This window comes from Colius striatus, chromosome 24 (genome assembly GCF_028858725.1).
Source record: "Colius striatus isolate bColStr4 chromosome 24, bColStr4.1.hap1, whole genome shotgun sequence".
In the NCBI taxonomy this organism is placed as follows: Eukaryota; Metazoa; Chordata; class Aves; order Coliiformes; family Coliidae; genus Colius; species Colius striatus.
Window position 1 is genome coordinate 2241098 of NC_084782.1, and position 19073 is coordinate 2260170.

General features: G+C 49.5%; 1 protein-coding gene across 2 annotated transcripts in view; it reads left to right on the top strand.

Annotated features, from left to right (window-relative positions):
• WASF2 (WASP family member 2) overlaps positions 1 to 19073 on the top strand; it is a 33112-nt gene that overhangs the window by 9649 nt on the left and 4390 nt on the right. Inside the window, exons 1-8 of one of the 2 annotated variants that reach the window (XM_062014748.1) lie at positions 6871 to 6898; positions 7415 to 7568; positions 11472 to 11606; positions 12126 to 12279; positions 13419 to 13536; positions 14714 to 14844; positions 16335 to 16490; positions 18155 to 18675. In XM_062014748.1, the coding sequence (XP_061870732.1) occupies positions 7439 to 7568; positions 11472 to 11606; positions 12126 to 12279; positions 13419 to 13536; positions 14714 to 14844; positions 16335 to 16490; positions 18155 to 18675 (1345 nt within the window). In that variant the 5' untranslated portion in view covers positions 6871 to 6898; positions 7415 to 7438. Of the gene's footprint in view, positions 1 to 6870; positions 6899 to 7414; positions 7569 to 11471; positions 11607 to 12125; positions 12280 to 13418; positions 13537 to 14713; positions 14845 to 16334; positions 16491 to 18154; positions 18676 to 19073 lie in introns of those variants that run through there. The other variant, XM_062014747.1, reaches the window with a different exon arrangement.

The window sequence follows — 19073 nt, forward strand, 5'->3', positions numbered from 1 at the left end:
AAACCTTTCTGTTTCTGAGCTTTAATTCCTGTTTAATCAATAGTTCTATATTCTGAGAATCAAATCCCTGTGACAGCTCTCTTTAATTGAGCTAAACTGCCTTTCTCTTGTCACATCTCTTCTAGAGTTTTATTTAAATGCATTTGTTCTGCCTGTATCCTTGTCAGGCATTGATAGGAACACCAGGTGACCCCCTTTGTTTTACTTGTTTTGCAGCTAAATGAATGGAAACATTAATTAGGACAATGGTGTGTTTTTTAGGGATTAAAAAAACCCCATAAAATCCCAAAGTCTAGGTCAAACTGCTGGCTGTGTTTGCACTCCAACAGAAGCTAAGGAGGATCTGAATGTTCCCCGTTAGTGACACCCCCATCCTTCCACCCCCAGTGAGATTGCTGCCAGCAGCTTCCAGCAAGTCTCCAGGAGAGCAGGCTGGCGTTTATTCCAGCAAGATCATCTTCAGTAGAGCTGATAACAAAAGTTTAAAAGGAAGAGCCAAATTTTCAGTCACACCTGTGCAATCCCCTTGAGGGCAGTAAATGATGATGATAATGCCTGAGCCAGACAAAAAAAAAACCCTGCAGAAAATGGCTTTCTGAGCCTCTTTTGCATTTTTCAGAGCCAACAGAGACTGGAGGGCGGGGGGGGGGGAGGAGAGGGGAAAAAAAAGAGAAGGGTATTTTGACTCTGGGAACTGAGCGGGCTGGATGTTTGTTGTCTCAAGGACTCCACAGTGTGCTGTACAATGCCTCGTTCTTCTGTGAGATGAGGGCTGAGGTTTCCCCATGTCAGAGCAGCTCTGTGGGAAGGGGCAGAGTTGCTCTTGCCCCACGCTATTGCTGCAACGCTGCTGTCGTAACATCAGCAGATCCTATCGGCCAACTTCTGCACTTGCTGATTGTAGTGGATTGTTAATGTACAGGTGGGGTTATGTAGGGGGTTTGGTTGGTTTTGGGGTTGGTTGTTTTTTTTTTGGCTGTGTTCTCCTGAAGCCTTGTGTTGTCAGTAGATCCTGCTTCAGCAAAGCTTTTGCCTGCTGGTGGGTGAAAATGCAGCCCGTGCTTTGCATCATAGTGGCTGGTAGGAGATGGTGGGCAACGTTTTTCCCAACGTTTTCCACACCCCAGAGGGAGTTTTACCCCGTGCATCTCCCCCACGGCTTTTGGGGAGAATAGCCTGCTGTGAAAGGAAGCAGCCCTGCAGCTGCCCTTCGCTGCTGACTCCTGCTCAGCTGCTGGCAGCCTGGGCTCTTAATGACAGATGAGCCTGTGACGCGTTTTTGGGAATGAATACTTGTTACAGCTGGCGGGATGGAGTAGTTTGTGGCATCACATGGCAGTTTGCTCTATAATTTCACTCCCTATTGCTCGGATGCAGCACTGATTGCTAGGTCTCTCTCTGAGTGTGGAACTGTAGCATTTCTGATTGCTGCATCCCACTTCTCTGTGGCTGCATTGTGAGCTTGGATATAGCCCTGAGCACTCAGCAGAGCCTTCTGCTACATTTTTTTCCCCTCAGTTCTGTGTGTGTGTGTGTGTGTGTGTGTGTGTGTGTCTGATGCTTCCCTTTCTGCTTGTCTTTTGGGGTTACATAAAAGCCAGTCTCTTTCTGGCCATTACAGCTACATGGGGGAGTAGTTGCTGCTGAGAGAAGCTTGAAATTTGAAGCAGAGTTGTCACAGACATTAGAAAGAACAGTCGGGCTGCGTTGGCAAGCTACTGAGTTAAGTCTCATTTCATACTGATGGGAATTTCAGATCTGATTATCTCCTTTCTCCCTCATTCCCAAACCTGCTGGTGTGTCTAATCCCCCGATGGGTACTCCTAGAGGCTACTCTCCAAGGCGCTTTAGCCGAAGGCTTGGTCTCCTTGACTATGCTGCTTGTTTGTGCCCAGGCAGAGGATTTTGTAAGCCCTGCTGAGGGCAGGGTGATTGGTCACCCTGATGCACTTCAAAAATCAAGCCTCATTTTCCTCCCCATCCCCAAAGCTGTGCTCTGTCCTCCTTAGGTGCTTTGTGCTACGCCAGACCCTATGACAGATGATATCACTGCTGGGGTCCAGATTTATTTGCAGATGGTCCCTGATCTAAGAGGTTGTGTGTCACATTGAGTGGGGAATTACCCAGGTGACTCCCAGTAATGCTATGCTAGCTGGGCAAATACCAGTCAGAAGAACCTTGCCAGATCTCTCCCTCCAACTCACCCGTTATTTACAGCTCTTTGTGTGCATTGCATACACACGTCTCACCTTGTCTCCTCTGCACCATGGTGTTGACTGTGCTATCTGCCTGCTGTACAAAAAAAAAAACCAACCCAACCAAACCCAGGCTGGTTCCTCTCTTGCTGTGCAGGGCTGTTTTCTGCTCTGCTTCAATCTGCTTGTTAAGGAGTATTTGCTCCGAGTTGCTGTTTTCAGTTGACAGAGCTTGCGTTGGAAAGCAAATACTCCATCCTAAAATGTCCCTGTATTGCTTCTCAATACTTGTAATCAAAGTCTGTCTCCTTTATTGTTTGTAACAATTGTCCAATTTTACAGTGCCAGCCCTATTTATTAAAAATAGTCAATAAGATGTAGCTTTGTGCTAGGGGTTTATAGACTGGCAGTTCTTGTTTGAAGCAAACCAATTGTACTTGAGTCTAATCCAGAACTGGGATTCCTGAGTGATCTGCTACAGCAGAGCTCATGGGGAGAGCGGTCGATGACTTGCTGATAAGAAATCTTGGAGCAGCATGCTTATCTTGAGTTTACCTCATGCTTTGCTCAGAGTGCTGGGTTCAGAAGGGCAAAAAATTGCAAGTGGCACGGGAGGGGTTTTGCCCTTTTACAGGTCTGTGTTGCACCATGCTTGTTCCCCAGCCTCCCCAAGAGTATCTGCAGAAACCATTGCCAAAGTTAGAATCTCCATAAAAACTGGTGAGGGAGACATTCCAGGTGAGGGCTTATGGCAGAAGGAGCTGGGTGTTGGGTCAGCAGCCACAGGAAGAAGCACCATGCACGGATCCCACTTTCCATGCGGGAACACGAGGCGTCTGAGACAACCACATGTGCAGTGGCTAGAGGAAGGGTGGTGGGGACCAAAAACCATGTGAATCCTCGCAAGGAGGTGCCCGTTGTGGCTGGAAGAGCGGGTGGAATGTAGGAGTGGCGAGCTCAGCTTCCAGGGCTTTTGTCGTGCTCAGCAAACTCTGTGTGTGCCGGCGCAGGGCTGTGGAGCGGGCCAGGGCTGGGCAACGCCTGCCTAAGCGTTTCGGGAGAGGGGAAATGCTGAGGAATCCTGGCAATGCCTGGCTGGAGGTGGGGCAGGTACAGCTGCGGGCAGGAGAGGGGGAAAGAGCTATGGGGCGAAGCTGGGCTTTTGGGATGGTTTGGATTTTAGTCACTGCCGACATAACGAGGCTTGGAGCCTTTGACTCAAGCCCTGGCTTGGAGACTTTAGAGGAAATGCTTGTCAGGTAAGAAGGTTCTGATTAGAGTGGGAGAGAAAAACTCTTTGTTACAGTAAGAAAAGCCCTTACTTCCTGTTTTAAGAAGGCGAGAAGCAGGCTGGCTGGGAGGATGAGCATTTTGAATGTCCATGGATGCAGCAGTGTTTGTGGCAACTGCCCAGTTCCTTACAGCTCTCCCAAAGAGCAAAGACCACTTTTCTCTTCACATACCTAGCACTGTGTTTCAATTTGCCCTTTTTTCCTCTCCCCATATTCAGTAGAAATCTGCTGCAGACAGTTCTCTGTTTTGCAGAGGCAGTTTTCTTTTTCCTTTTAACAGACTCCTTCTCTTCTCCCATTCCAGCAAGCCTGGGGCAGTCCCTCGGTGCCCATTCTTTCAGCTTCTTCAAAACAGTGTATGCACCCCAAACTCTACTGCTGAAACAAATCTAACCTTCAACATTAACAAGCAAGTGGAAGTGCTTATCTTTGCCTGAAAGATAAGGGTTTTTGGCCTCGCAATTCATTTAACTTGCTTCTGAACGGTAGGATTTAGTTATAATATATGGTCTGCGGTAGTTGGGTGACAGTGACTAATGCCTGATGACCAGTCTGGCTAGCTGGGGTGGAAAACTGCTGTGCTGTCATGCCCTGACCACTGAAAGTAAAGCGGTTCTGGATGGCCCTCGCTGGTAGCATGCTGTCAATTGCCTTCTTAATGACTCTCTTAAAGAAGAAAAGCAAGAGCCTCCTGGAAAGCTTTTTTAGGTCTGGCCCTTCCTTGTTTCATTTACTGCCTCTCTTCCCTGCCCCCAGCCGTATGCCTTGTGCTGTCTCCAGCGTTTTGCTTCCTCCTCTCTCTCTGCTCTCATACCTTCTCCACACTTCATTTTCTGCCCCTCCTGACTGCTGCTTTCGAAATACACCACTTACTTTCCAATCCAGACTATTAATCTTTGTCCCACCTACTCATGAGGCATGAAGGTTTTACAGGAGCCCATTTGCTGTTAGCTCTGTACCTATCCTCCAAAGACTCACGGGGAAAACCGAGGTCTAACAGTGAGCTGCCTTCTTGTAGGCACGTCGACTGCTCTTTTTGCTAATGTTGGCACCAAGCTCTGGTAGTAGGTCCCAGATTTCCTATCTGCCTGCCTCCGCCCTATGAAAACATCTGAAACCTTGAAGCTCCTTCTCCTTCCTCTCAGAGAGGAGGAAATTCAGCTTTAAAATGACTTTCATCCCGGAGGCTGCTGGGAGAGCAGAAAGGTGATTGTCCACAGCCTGTGCTATCCTCCCTGCCTTCCTCGGCTCCACTGCTCCACAGGGTTAATCTCCTCTTTCAGTTTGCTGCTTGCTGGATCCTGCCTGGCCTTGGGAGCAGCAGCAGGGCAGCCATCCCTGTTGCCTTGGGAAGAGGGGATGCTGCTGTACCCTTTCTGAGGAAGGCTGTCGTAGCAATCACGAGGGTGAAACTCCTGATTCTGCAGTGGAGGCAGTGCTGGGAGGGAGGGGGTGGCTAGCAGGATGAGCCAGGCTGCAAAGGGAGTGTTTTTCTTAGCCCTTATCTCTGCTGTCTTGCTCAGGTGCAAATTCATAATGCACCATGTGCTGTGCCATTGTTGTTTAAAAGAAAACAGAAGACTTTCACCACTACTCATTGCTTTTAGTTTCAAAACATGCTTTGAAGGCAGACACTTTTGGAGGTGCTGTATATAGTCAACATATTCTGAGCCTTTGTTTATTTGTAGGTGTTTTGGAGTACTCCATTTCTGCCCTGTGCTCCCCATACTTGCAGAGATCAGTGCTGCCTGTGCCCACCTGATCTGACATACCTATCGTCTTTGGGGGGGGGGGGTTTCTCTTCTTTCATATATGCATGCTCATCTCTCTTCCCCTCCTTTACAGGCTTCTTTTTCCTCTTGCTGTTTTCCTTCTGTCTGTCCTGCACCTTGGAAGGTTTCCAGCCGGGTTTAGTGGATGGGCTGTCCACTCTGGCTCTGCAGATCCTACCGTTGTGTGCTCCCTGCCTGAGCCCAGGGGAAGCACGGGGGAGAAGCTGGATGCAGGCAGCCTGCAAATGCTGCCTTGTTTATGAGAGCTGCTTGTTGGTGCAGACTGCAGTCTGGGGGGAGCTTGGGAAAGTTTGTCTGGCATAAAACGCTAAAGCTGACAAAAGATTGTAGGGCTTGGGCTGGAATCGATAAAACACGGGGTGTTTGGAAGCGAAGGTCAGAGTCCTTCCGTAGTTCACCCTGTTCTTTAAATATCCCAGCAGTTACTGATGGCTGCTGCAGTGCTTGGACGTGGTGAAGAGCAACACAGGCTTCAGTCCTCAGAGAGTGCTTGTCTTTATTTGGATGCAGATCTCACTGTAAGGTGTATGGGTTTGAGGAGCCTTTCCTTGCGCGGGGATGAGCGCACAAAATCCCTCGTGCAGAGAAATCCCTCGTGCTGAGGCATTGCAAAATGGCAACCTACATCTGCTTGGCTGGGAGAGATCCCTGTGCCCAGGATGCTGTGGCTCTTGAACTCCTCTGCCTTAATGGGTCAAATTTAGCAATTCAAAATCTGGCTTGTGAGGTAATTAGGAGGGATAATGCCCACTTCTTCCTCTTAACACCCTGATAGAAAAGCATCCAGGAAGGACTCCTGGACCTCAAAGATAAGCTGCCAGCTGCCACAGAGACTATCAAAGGGTGGCTCAAAGTCAAGAGCAAACAGCTGATTTTTTATGGTTCTTGGGTTTTTGCTGTTGGTGACAGGAAGCCATGTTCCCCAAGCTGTTAGCTTCCTGTTTTATTTTTACACCCAGCCCAGCAGATCAGCATGCCTATCACATGGGAGCTGGCTGCTTCTCTTGGGTTGTTCCTCAGCTGACCTAGAAAAGTGATTCTTTCCCCTTCTAAATTAATCAAGAAGTTGGGATGCATTTGCTTTTTCAGGCAGGTATTGTGCTCCTTGTTCTGAGCTGTTTACCCAAGTTTCCTCCTCTCTCAGAGGCAGATGATCTGAGAGGGGGCCAGTTGCCGCTTTGGCGTTTCGGCCTGTTAGCAAAGGAGATTTTTGTTATTTCAAGGCACTGACCTGCACATAAAAGCTTTTTCTGTCCAAAGTGTAACTTCTGGACACTTAGGTTTTCTCCTTCCTCTTTTTTTTTTTCTTTAATTTTATTCTTTTCTTTGAAAGAACTGAAAGTTTGACCTGATTTGTACAATCTCTCTTGACTTCTTTCTGAGCACACTCTAGTCCTGCATCCTGATTAGAGCTCCCTCAATGTTAAACTGCTGTAGCAGGAAAACAATGGCCCAGTGTAAACGTTGTCCCCTGGGGATTTCCCAAGGGAAGAGGGGTGCAGCCTGCAGGATAAGGAACACTCACCAGAAAGTTTCCTGGTCAGCTGCAAGAGCTTCCTGTTGTTTCAGGAGAGCCCTGTCTGTGCTGCTCCAGGAGGGAGGCACCATGAATACTTTGGTGTGTTGGAAGGAGCTGCCTTTTGTTTGTTGGGTTTTTTTGGAGGTTTTTGACATCTCCCATCTTCATCCTCTCGGTTTAAGCAATAAGCAAACCTATTGCAAGTTGAAAACCTCTCTGAAGAAGAGCTCGTAAGACTTGCCAAAGCTGGCGTGCGTGAGCGCGGGAGGAAGGAGGCAGCTGAGCGGCGGCGGCCGGGTGGGAAGGGAAGGGAAGGAACAACGGCTGCGGTAGCGCCAGCAGCACCTCACGTGTGGGCGAAGATGTGTAGTGTTCCCTCGCTGCCTCTGTACCTGAGCTGCTGGGGCTTTGCTGTCACTGCAAGTCACAGAACAGCAGGATCTTTATTTCTGATGAACCAGTTTTCTAAGGGTGGGGAGTGGGGGGTGGAAAGAAGGCTTATAAATAAAGCCATTTGAGAGCAGGAAAACCAAACACCATGGCTCTGGTGTGCCTGGAATTTGCGGTTGAGTAATCCTTTCCTGTTTCTTTTTTGGGTTGTTTTTCATCTTTCAGAACAGTGCCTGAAGCAGGTCCACCATGCCGTTAGTAACGAGGAACATTGAGCCAAGGCACCTGTGCCGTCAGACGTTGCCTAGCGTTCGAAGCGAGCTGGAATGCATGACCAACATCACCCTGGCAAATGTCATTCGACAGCTGGGCAGCCTGAGTGAGTACCATGGCGAGCCTGCGCGTTGCCCTCAGGAGTCGCTAGTGCTCTTTATTTAGCTCCCTTTCTACTCTCGTGTTCCTATTTCTCCCCCATCTGCCTTCCCTGGGTAATGCTAAAATGTTTTCCTAAAGAAATGTGATGCTAATTTCATATCCCTGGTCCCACTGCCTTCCCTATCTAAGAGAAAATGGGGAGGGGGGTGGTGTATGTGTGTGTGCATACGTGTTGTGAGAGGCTGCAGCGAAACTGCAGATGGAAGGATGGAGCACAACTCAGGCTTGTAAAATGGGAGGCTCTCTGAGCAGGCAGGATCTTGTGTCAGAGAATGTGCCTGTAATTGCACGCGCCACTAAATGGAGCTTGACTGGTGTTGAATCTACAGTCTTATTTTTAATGAAAGATAATTAAAGCGCGCGGGCAGGAGCCGCCTCTTTGCCCCTGCTGTTTGTCACGTTGTGAGACCCAAAGTCCCCAGTCTGAGGCAGGCTTTGCCTCTGGAGTGCTGAGGCTTTGGGGCTGCTCGCTCCCATGGCAATGCCTGGCTCAGCTCTCGGGTGGGCTGACCAGTGGCCTTCCAAGGCCAGGGTGGGGGGAAAACGGGGGCCTACGTGTGGTAGGGGAAACGAAGAGTTAATTGTGGTCTCTCCAGGATGACTCCTTACTCTGCTGAAATGCTCTGGTTTCTGATTAGCCACCTCTGCCCTTGAAGCAAGACTTTGATAATCGAATGAATGGATTGTTTATCTTCTCTGTGGTGGCTGCAAGTGGTTCTGCTTGCTCTGCAGAGCGAGCCCCTTGTCTTCCACCATGGCGTGAATGTGGCAGGGAAAGTTTGGGTGCAGTTTCTTTCCAGCAGTGAAAACCATGGCTGTTGCTAAAATCTGGGCCTGTATTTGCTGCCAGTCGGTGTCACATTCTGTTGGGTTGTAGAAATGTCACTGCACAGGCAAGACCAGTCTCTCTCTGCGCGTGTTCAACTGGCCCTTGTTGTTCATTTGTTAGGTCTGGTAGCCAAGATGGTTGTGGAGTGTGAGTAAAATCCATCTCGTGCATGTGAAATGATGAGGAAGAAGGCAGTAAAGCTGTGCAAATCTCAGCTGCAGAGAGCTAATCCCAGTCCAAAGGCATGCAGGGGGTTAGCGTGACAGAGCCGTGGCGAGATCCTTCAGGTTTAGATCTTCTTTGCGCAGCTCAGATGTTCCAAGCTTCTCTGCTTCTACCTTGTCAGAGAGGGCAAAGCGCTGGAAGCCAAATTGCAGCCTGGTTTCTTTATGGGGAAGGTGCCCTGGGAGCCTGGCTGGGCGGTGTGGGAGGGAGGTGTGGGAGGGAGGTGCATGCTGCCCGACCAATCGCGGGCACCTCCGGGAGAGCGCTGGAGGGAAAGCTCGGGAGAGGTGGCTCTTGCTGACACTTGCTGGTCTGTGCAAGAGGGGAGCGAGGCAGGTGGGGAGGAAATGCTGAGCACCGTCTTACCCACTTCCCTAGGGTCAGCAGTGTATTAAATGAAGCGATATTTAGACTAACTGCTGTGGAATGCTTGCACCCAAATGACCAAACTCCTGCCTCCCTCCCTCCCTCTTCTTTTTTCTCTTCTTACTTCTGCAAAATAAATCCTCTCCTTCCTCATTCGTTGGATATTACAGAACGTAAAGCAGGTTCAGTAGGCTGTGACAGGCCTGTCAAGTGAATAATCAGCCATGCCTAGTGCACCACAGTCTCTTTACAAAGATGCAAACATAAATCTTGTCAAACTTTCATATTCCAGTGAGTTTACCCTTCGTTACTATCACAGCTGGTAGCACTCTGTATAAGTCGGCTGCGCGTTTCTGTGTGATTTTATAGAATCCACAAGCTAAAGATGGAAAGACCTATTAAATCATGCCGTCTGTCTTCCTGCCAGTGCATGACAAAGATAATTCTGATTGTAAGCTGCACTTTTGCAGTCAAAGTAACTAAACCAAAAAATTAATCTCTGCTTTGCCCCATCTAAAGGCGTAGATGAAACAGAAGGGTGTGTGGGCTGCTGGATGATAGCTGTGTAGGTACACTTACACAGGCAGGGGAATGATGACCATCTCTTCTCCCTCCAGGGTCAAGACCAGTATATACAATGTTGTTTGTATGTAATTTTATGCTTGAAACATCCTACTCAGCATTGCAAACCAAAAGCTTTATTTTTTTCCCTAGTGCTTGTTGCAGTTCCTTGTGAAATTCAGAAATGATTTTCAGTTCTCATTAGAGTTGTCTCATCACAACTTTCAGTTTTTGAACTGTTGCTAAGGAGTGTCAAATTGTCCCCTAGAGAAACACTCTCACCCTCTTTGGTCAAATAGGAGAGCTGGGCTTGTGTAGATGTTGAATATAGAGATTGTTTCACGCAGCCTGACTATAGCAAGAGCTGCCTGACCCAGAGGTCTCCAGAAGCAAAATCCCTCTGGTGAGTTTAGGGAAAGCTAGTTGGGCTTGTTAATGGAGCGTGTGTGGTGACTGCATTGTCTGGGAGAGTGGAAGGAGGAGGTCAGTTTGCTTTCTACAAACACTTGAAGCTGCCATTGCCACCAAAGGGATGGAGGAGGTTGATTTTTAACCCGCCTGGTTCCCTGTGCTTGGCAGTGGAGAGAGCAGCACAGGAGCATGAAGGAGTAGCTGCTTTGTCAGTTCAGAGAGCTGGAGGTGTTTGTGCAGCTGGGCTCGGGGGGATGCCCTTGTAGGAGGGACACTTGTCTTTCTGATGTGACTCATTGCAGACAACCACGTTTTCCAAGATTGCTGTAAAAGTTAGCCTTCCAACTGGTGAGCCTTTCCTGAATGTCAGAGAGGATCTTTAGGAGTAACAGATTCCAGAACAAACTGTTGACCATCTGATGGTGCACTTCAGAACCAGACTGCTTATTGGGAGCAGCCTTGTACTCAACAGCCGTGGCTGGAAATGGTTCCCATCAGTGGAAACTCCATGAGCCTCTGTCTGCTGTCAGTGCCAAGTCTGTTCTGATCAGCGTTGTCCTCAGCATGGTTAGGGCTCTCTATCTTGGGTTATGCCTGAGAGCAGAACAAAAAATCCAGTACTCAACGGTAAGTTCTTGGTTTTCTTCCAGTTCTCCCATCTCTGTCTACCTGTGGTCATCTCTTGTTGCATGTTAAACTGTTAAGGACAGGGGACATCTTTCTGTTACGCTTGTAAGTGGTGCAGTGAGCTCCTGATCCAAGCCCTTGGGCTCACTCCTGCAGTCCAAACGACGGATGGTGTTTGTCATAGCAGCCCACTGGGCAATCTGAGCTGTTGCAGGGAGAACAGCCCTGTTTGAGAACTTCCCCTTCGGTTTTGATTTAGAATGAACGCGAACGCATCAATTTTTCAGACACTGCCACCTGAAGGAACAAAAGGGTCAGTGCTTTCGTCTGCGGTTACAGCTCTGGCTTTAGGATCAAGGACTGGGGCTGCTCTCTAGTTCCAGAGTCCTTTGAGCTTGCAAATATGTGCCAGTTACCCTGGAGGCAGGGCTGCTGGAGACTGGGAGCCTTTGAGATTCTCCAGAGCAATACAAATACAAACTGTATTTGCTTGTCTACTAAACAGAACAGCAGAGAATTGTAAAGGACCTACAGACCCATCCAGATTAAGGCCAAGCAGTGTTGTCAGCCCTCTTTTTTTTTGTGCTTTAATAATGACTTGAAAGTATATTTCAATTGTTTCATTCTTGCTTGAAGATCCCTTGGAAATGTCAGATTTTGGTACAGCAGAACATTTTCTTCCTGGATGTTAAACTCAACCCTGACAAGCTTGAAAAAAAGAAACCCATGGCTTGTTCTTTCCTTCTTTCTTCAAGGAAACGAGCTGGGGAGACTGGGTATGGTGTGATGTGAGTCCCAAGGGTAATGTGGACACTTTTAATATTCCAGGTAAATTTGCAGAAGACATATTTGGAGAGTTGTTTACCCAAGCCAACACCTTTGCCTCTCGAGTGAGCGTTCTAGTCGAGAGAGTTGACCGCTTGCAGGTCAAAGTCACTCAGCTGGATCCCAAAGAAGAGGAAGGTAATGGAGTGGAGCGCAGTCCTTGCAGCCCAAGCTTAGTAAAGCTTTTCATTAAGTCAGTGTGGTTGGTGCATGGCCATAAAATGAGCATGGTGGGTGTTGGGATGTCTTCTCCTGGGCTAAGAGGAACCATTTCCTCCCCTCCTGAAAAAGCCTCGTGCTGCTCACTGTGGGTGCCCTTTCTGGCCTGGTCTCAGTTTGCCTGTTAGTGAGTCCCCATGTGGAAACTCCCTCTTGAGCACTCTTGAGAGTGGTGTGCTGCTTGAGTCTTGGTCGCAGGGATTCCAGACCACATCAGCAACTCTCAAGAGAGCCGTGTCTATAGAGCAGCAGATCTTGGCACGGTGTGATCTGAGATCTGCTGGGTTTCCCAAGAGATCTGTGGGAAAAGGAACCTGACCTTAAGAAGTGCAAAGCATGCCAAGAACTCCAACTGAAATCAGATGTTAGCTACTTGATCTTCAGTGTCATTGGCCTGGGTCAAGCTGTTCTTCACTTGCTCTCTCCTCTTTCTTACAGTCTCCCTGCAAGGCATTAACACCAGGAAGGCCTTCAAAAGCTCCACTACTCAGGACCAGAAGCTCTTCGACAGAGATTCTCTCCCCGTGCCTGTCCTTGAAACCTATAGGACCTGCAATACTCCTCCACCTCTCAACATTCTCTCGCCTTACAGGTACGACTGCAGCACCTTCTTGGCCCCTGGCTGCCTTGCAGAGGAGTGCCTCTTCCTCCCAGCTTGCCAAGGAGGTCGTTTCCCATCCTGTGCTGAACTGAAGTATCTTGTTTCCAACGGGAAATTGAGTTACTGAACAGATCCACCAGGAAACCTCCATCCTCTGGATTACATGAAACTTTGCTTTTGGGGCTGTACAAATGAGCCTAGCTAGAAAATTATATATTTGGTTACCTGCTGTCACTTTTGTGAGTGCCTTGGGGCAAGGCTTGGCTTGGTGCTGCATAAACATGCTAGGTGTTGTGCAGATGATGCATTTTTCTTCTGCTTCTCTCTAGCCCTGTGGCTCCTTTCCAGAAAGCCGCAGTGCACACTGCAGAGCGTACATCTGTAAGTGGCTCTCACCCAGGTGGGTGCAGCAGGCTCCTGTAGAGCTGGAGATGCTTTCTGTAGCCCTTCTGTGCCTGGGCTGAGACATCCGATGCGACCTACGCTGGCTGTGTAACCAGTTCTCCTGAGCAGTCCCGCTCTGATTTCATCTTGTAGGTAGTAGAAGTAAAAAAGGGGTCAGAATACAGAGACTTTAGCACACATCCATAAATATCTTTTGAACAGGTAAAAAGTAATTACAGATAGCTGGAGGCAGCTGTCTTCTGCCAGACGCGGCTGCACTGCAAAGTAGGAGGAGAGTGAGCCTGTGTGTGTGTGTGTGTGTGTGTGAGTGTGTGTGTGTGCTTGTGCTCACTCAGGAGTTTCAAGGACGCTGCTGGTCTGATTTAGGGTTCCTAAGCTGGAGAAGGGTTGTTGGTTTGTTTTTTTCACACCAAAACAAGTGGGAGTTGAAGTGAGAGACCTGCTGCTCTCTTGGTGATTGTTCAAAGCAGTTGAGCTCTTCAGGTGCTGAGTAATGGAGAGTTTGTGCAAGGGCAGAAGCCATGGGGAGTGGGAGAGCCAGGCCAGGGGAGGCTGTGGGTCTGCTCCTGTTCTCAGCCAGGGACAGAGGCGAGAGCAGCGTGTTTGACCTTCTCACTGCAGACTTTGAAACTGCCCTCTGGGCCTTGTGTTTCCTGCAGGCTTCAAACAAATGTGTGACTTGGTCTTTGTTTGTCTGAGTTTTCCCCCCTCCTTCCCTTTTCTAGGGATGATGGCAAAGAGGCACTTAAGTTCTACACAGATCCTTCATATTTCTTTGACCTTTGGAAAGAGAAGATGCTTCAGGACACCAAGGATATTATGAAAGAGAAGCGGAAACACAGGGTGAGGAAGTGGGATATCTCTGCCAACAGAGGCGTGGTGGGGAGGGACAGCACGTGGGAAGTGTTAATAAAGCTTGGACTCCAAAGTTGCTATCCAAAATTCAGGTTTGCTCTCTTTAGCTCTTTGGGGATCAATTCAGTGAAGATTTTTCTAGTTTACTCTCACCCTTGTTAATTAGAAAGAAAGGGAAATACAAAGATAGCCTTAATCTGAATGTTCCGAATGCCATCGTCACCGTGTGGTTCTCATGGTCTCATTTGTAGTCCTCAAACGCAGCTCTGGTGCAGTCAGCAGGGGAGGAAGTTGTGTCAGAGCCATTTCTGCCCTTCTGATGTTGCAGAGGGGGCTGTTGAATGTTGAAGCAGTGCAGATCCCACTGCCTCAGCGCCTCAGTGTGATAACAGAAAGCGATGTGATTAAATTCTGCTGTGGAAAAGTAAAGAAAGGAGAAAATGTCCCTTTTAGGAGTGCAAACCCTGACCCTGATCTTAAATTAGGGGCAATCATGAGGCTTAACAAAACCATTTCAGTTGAAAATGGCAGGCAGAGTTCCTGGTTTGGGTGCCTGGGGTTAGGACCTATGTTTACCAACTTAGACCATCAAAGGTTCAGTTTGAGCATACTTTATTGAGCTTTGCAGCAGCTGGAATATTAACTATCCAAAGAGATAATAATTTCTCAATCAAAATAACAAAGGAGAGATTGAGGGCATGATGGAATACAGAGAGTGGGGTTAGCTGAAGCCCAGTTCCCTGTTGGGCAGGGGTCCATCTTGCACCTCAAAGCACTTGAACGCACCAGCAAGGTGATGGTGGGATTGGGCAGTGTTGACACAGAGGCCAGAAACCCAAATGGATGTGGGAAACTGAGCTTCTACTCTGCCCTCAGGTTGGTGATGCCAGGGAGTAATGATGGCATCATGTCTGGGCTGCACTGGGGGAATCTGCTGGTGTCTGTCTGTGGTTTTTCTGCTGTCTGTGGTTTTTCTGCTATCTGTGCTCCAGCTTCTTTGTACGAGAGATCGTTGGAGCTTGCAGCAACCAGGGAACTAAATTAAAAATCCTGGCCCTCTTTGAGGATGTATCTTCTTGAAACAGCTCCAGGTCTGTCCTATCCTTCCTTATTCTCAGGGAGTTTAAAGGAAAGTAAGACTTCTGTTTGATTCCTCTCCCCTTAGAAAGAGAAAAAGGAGAATCCGAACCGAGGAAACGTGAATCCGCGGAAAATCAAAACCCGGAAAGAAGAGTGGGAGAAGCTGAAAATGGGACAAGAATTTGTCGAGTCAAAGGACAAACATGGTCCTGCTGGGTAAGCAACTCTGGGGCTCTGTGTGTTCAGCTCCCCAGCGAGGGGGAGCGGGCGGGCGCTGTTGATTGTGATGCAGTTCACCCTGCTCTGCAGCTCGGCTGCAGCGCGGATCGATACCGCCACTAATCACATTCCCCAAAGTAAATCCGTCTGCTGATTTCAGATTTGCTAAATAAATCAGGGAGAGCCACACTCTCTGAGCAAGGTGGCAGGAACAGCTTCAGCAGCGAGTCTTGCTTTCTGCTCTGCCTGTCTTGTGGGCACAGAGGTGTTGAGAGCTTTGGCTCCCTGCGCTGTGCGGCGATGCCCTTCCCATCACACCCAGCCCCTGGGCCTTACGCCGAGGAGCGAGGCGGCGACTGCGCTGCTATTGTGTGATTGCTTTGTTACATTTCACACCCTAAAGTTGGAGCGGGGGCTGTCCTCATCCAAGTATTTCAAGCTGCAGATCTCTCTCTAGCTCTTCTGGCTTGGGAATTGGTTTAACTTTTGACACCAGCGAGGCTGGAAGCAGCCCGAATTCCCCACAATGCACTTCTCGCTTGTTCGCTCCTTGCAGCTTCCTTTCATATAAGAAAAAATCTCTCTTTAAATCACACTCTCCAGCTAAAAATAAAACTTGCTTTTAGTTTAATAGGAGAACAGGTTTGGTTTCTAGCAGAGGAGTGGAGCAGCACAACAGCACCATTTTCTTGCTCCTCTCTATTCTCATGGAAGCCCGTTCGTGCATTTGATTCACTTAAAGACCAGAGCCCTTGAGAAACAGGGCTATTCCACCACCCCAGAGTGAAAGGAGCTCACTGAAAGCTGAGGTTGCTCTCTTCCTGCAGTGCTGGATACTCAGTTTTAATGGCATCACTGTTTCTTTTTGATATCCTATTCATAATCTTACTTTTTGGCACTTCTGAGTGCCTCTTTTGCAGCTGCTGATACCTGGTGTAACTGCAAGCCCTTCAAGTCCACACACACCATTTACAAGTGTTCTTCCTTTAACCTAATGTGAAGAAACATGTTTTTTAATGGTGGTGTTTTCTTGTTCACTAAAACATACACTCATGCTGTTCAGGGGTGTGGGAGCAATAAACAGACATGGGAGCATCTGGGCAGATTGTAGACAGAGAATTCTGTGGAGTGAGCTGACACAGCTGGATGTGAGCCTTCATATGGGATGCTTTGAGAAATGCTTTTTAAACAAAAAGATTGCTCTGAGGCTTTTTCGTGTGTCCTGTTGTGGTAGTTGATGAGGTCCCACCTAAAGGCACATCCCACCGTGCCGGGAAAAGCCATTCCTGCTAGAAAACCTCATTTCTAACTCTTGGAGGTGGCTCCATCCACTTGGTTAATGTCACTGCCCTTCGGTGGCTGAACTGCCTCACGGTTGGTTGTTGTGACCCTTCCAGGAGACAAACTGCTTGCAAGCAAGGGGCAAAATGAGCTTCAGACATCACCTGGAACACTTTAAATGAATTACTTGCCCTGCTTTCACTCAGGTACCCCTCCAACATGGTGTATCAGAACGGCAGCATCGGCTCCAACGAGAGCATGGAGGTGAACTGCTACCCGCCGCCGCCGCAGACTGACTCTATTGTGCCACCACCTCCTTCGTTCCCAGATGACAGCCTGCCTCCACCCCCGGTGGAATTTAGGTAAGCCTACGGGATCCCTTCTGTCACCGAGGAGTAGGAGGTGGTGTAAAAGGATGACATGAGGCAGGCTGAGATAGTTCAGCAGAACTTCCTGATGGGTGTTGTATGGGAACCAGAACGCTCCTGTCTGGAGGGGAAGCGCAACTGCGGGCAGGGATGGCTCCCCCTAAATCCCATCCACACAGAAGGGGACGGTGGGCTTGGGTGAGAGCTAGAGCAGGCTCATTCCCCTTCTGGAAGGGTCTCAGTTAAAGGCCTGGCATGGTTTTTCCAGCACAGAGCATGTAGACTCTGTGTTCCCCCTGGAGCTGTGCAAAGAGCAGCTTCTTTCGCTTCTCTCGTGATGCTCTTTGCCCTGTGGACTCTGGCAAAGGCACCTCGTGGGTGCTGAGATGTAGATGGAGTTAAATTGAAGGGACTCCAGCATACCAGCTGACTTCTTCCCAGAAACTTCAGCGCAAGTTTGCTTTGTATGGGTTAAAATGGTGACTTCCAGTCACCTCTAGAGATGAGAATTATGGTCCAGCAGTGGCTCAAGACACAAAAGGTGAAACAAGAGAGTAGCTTATTTTTTTTCCCCCTTCAAGGCAGTAAAACAGAGTCAAGAGTAACAGGAGGAAGTATGTCTGATAGACAAGACTGCCTTAGCTTGTCTCCATCTTATCCAAAGGCAGCAACGCTGCAGAAAAGGCTCTTCTGATGTGTCAAAGAGACCAAGCACTCCACTCTGCAGCACGTTCCTCTAGGGCAGAGCAGAAACGAGCTTTCAGATGAAGCTTACGCTGCCTTATGCAGTTGCTTAGATCTCTGCCTAGCCATAGAGATCTCCCCTCTCTGGTTTTGTTTTGGTGGTTGTTTCTAAAGAACCCTGGAAGCTAGGTTTGATCTCCAGTAGTCTGTCTTGGATCAACACCGTGCACTGTTAAAAACTGTGACGTTTTTGTGGCAAATGATGCCTCATTTTTCTGGTTTACTGTGGAAGGAAATGGCAATTTAGGACTTCCTTCACACAACCATAGGATATTGCAGCATCTGGTGTAACAGCTTCCACAAATGGGAGGTTCAGTCACTCAGGAATCAGTGTTTTCCTTACAAGCACGTTGGCTTTCCATGTCTTTGCTCCCCACGGCAAGCTATGAGACGTGGCTGCCACACTCCCTGCTCTGAGCCGTGGAATCCAGTGTGGGGATCTGTTCTGAGCAGGTGCTCAGAGCATATGCCTTCCTGGCACCCCTCTCAGCCCTTGTGGGAGTCCCCACGGGAGACAGCCCCGCTTGGCGTGGCACAAGCCTGACCTCAGCCTGGAGGGGTAGTGACTGCAGGAGCTCCTCAGCCAGGAGGCTGCTCTGAGCTCAGACTGGCCTCTGGCACAAGGGTGAGATGGCTCATGTTCTTCTCAGCCTGGGAGATGGGATGGGTGATAACGTTTCTGTTGGTCCCCAGCAGCTTTCCTTTGTTCTCGTGATGGAGGCCAAAAGAAACACTGTGAGGGAACTAAACCCAGGGAACGAGGTCTCATGGAAACGCCAGTTAAAGCTGGAACTTGGACGTTTGTCTGGACTACAACAAACACACATGATTTGCATTAATGTTGAGGCTGTACAGTCTCAATCTGGCCTCACAGCTAACAGACTTATTTCCCTCTCTCCTTCTGCTGCAACCAGCTATCCTGCAGACAACCAGAGGGGTTCTGGTTCTGGAGGGACCAAGCGATCCAGCCTGGTCAGCCCAAGCCACCCGCCACCAGCTCCTCCGATCGGATCCCCCTCAGCAGCCAGGCCGGGCTTTGCCCCTCCTCCGGCGCCACCTCCTCCCCCACCAGTGATGGGCAACATCCCCCCTCCACCACCCCCCACGGGCTTCCCATCCCCGGGAACCCCCCCTCCCCCCTCCCCCCCTTCCTTCCCTCCTCACCCCGAGTTTGCTGCCCCCCCCCCACCGCCTCCCCCTCCAGCAGTGGAATACAGCACTGTGCTTCCCCCTCCGCTGCCACAGCCAGGCAGTGGGGATGCACCACCCCCCCCTCCGCCCCCACCTCCTCCTGGCCCACCCCCTCTGTCCTCTGGTCTCCTGGATGGGCCCCCTCCACCTCCCCCACCCTCAGACACCTCTGCCTCCAAGCCCAAGTCGTCCCTGCCTGCTGTTAGTGATGCCAGGAGTGATCTACTGTCAGCCATTCGCCAAGGTAAGGCTTTGGTTTGAGGACTTTCTCCTTCACCCCCAGGCTCTGAGCAGAAGCCCTGGGAGCTGCCTTGTGAGCAGCCTTGTGACAGCCTCACTGCTCCAGATCTGTCCCTCAGGCTCCCTCCTTGGCTGCCCACCCTGCTGTGAGCACAAGGTGTTTATGGAGAGGGCAGTGCTGTGGTCCGGGTTTGGTGGTGGATGGGACAGCAGAAGCGTTAACCCCTCGGAGCAGCACAGCAATGATTCCCTTCCCATCACAGCTGCCCACCTGGCCTGTCCTGGCTCTCATTCCCCATCCTTCACCCCACAGCATGTCCAGTGCTCCCTGCAGAGGACAGCCTGCCGTGCTCAGAGCATTTACATCAAAGGGATGGCTATTTTAGAGGCTACAGTGTGACC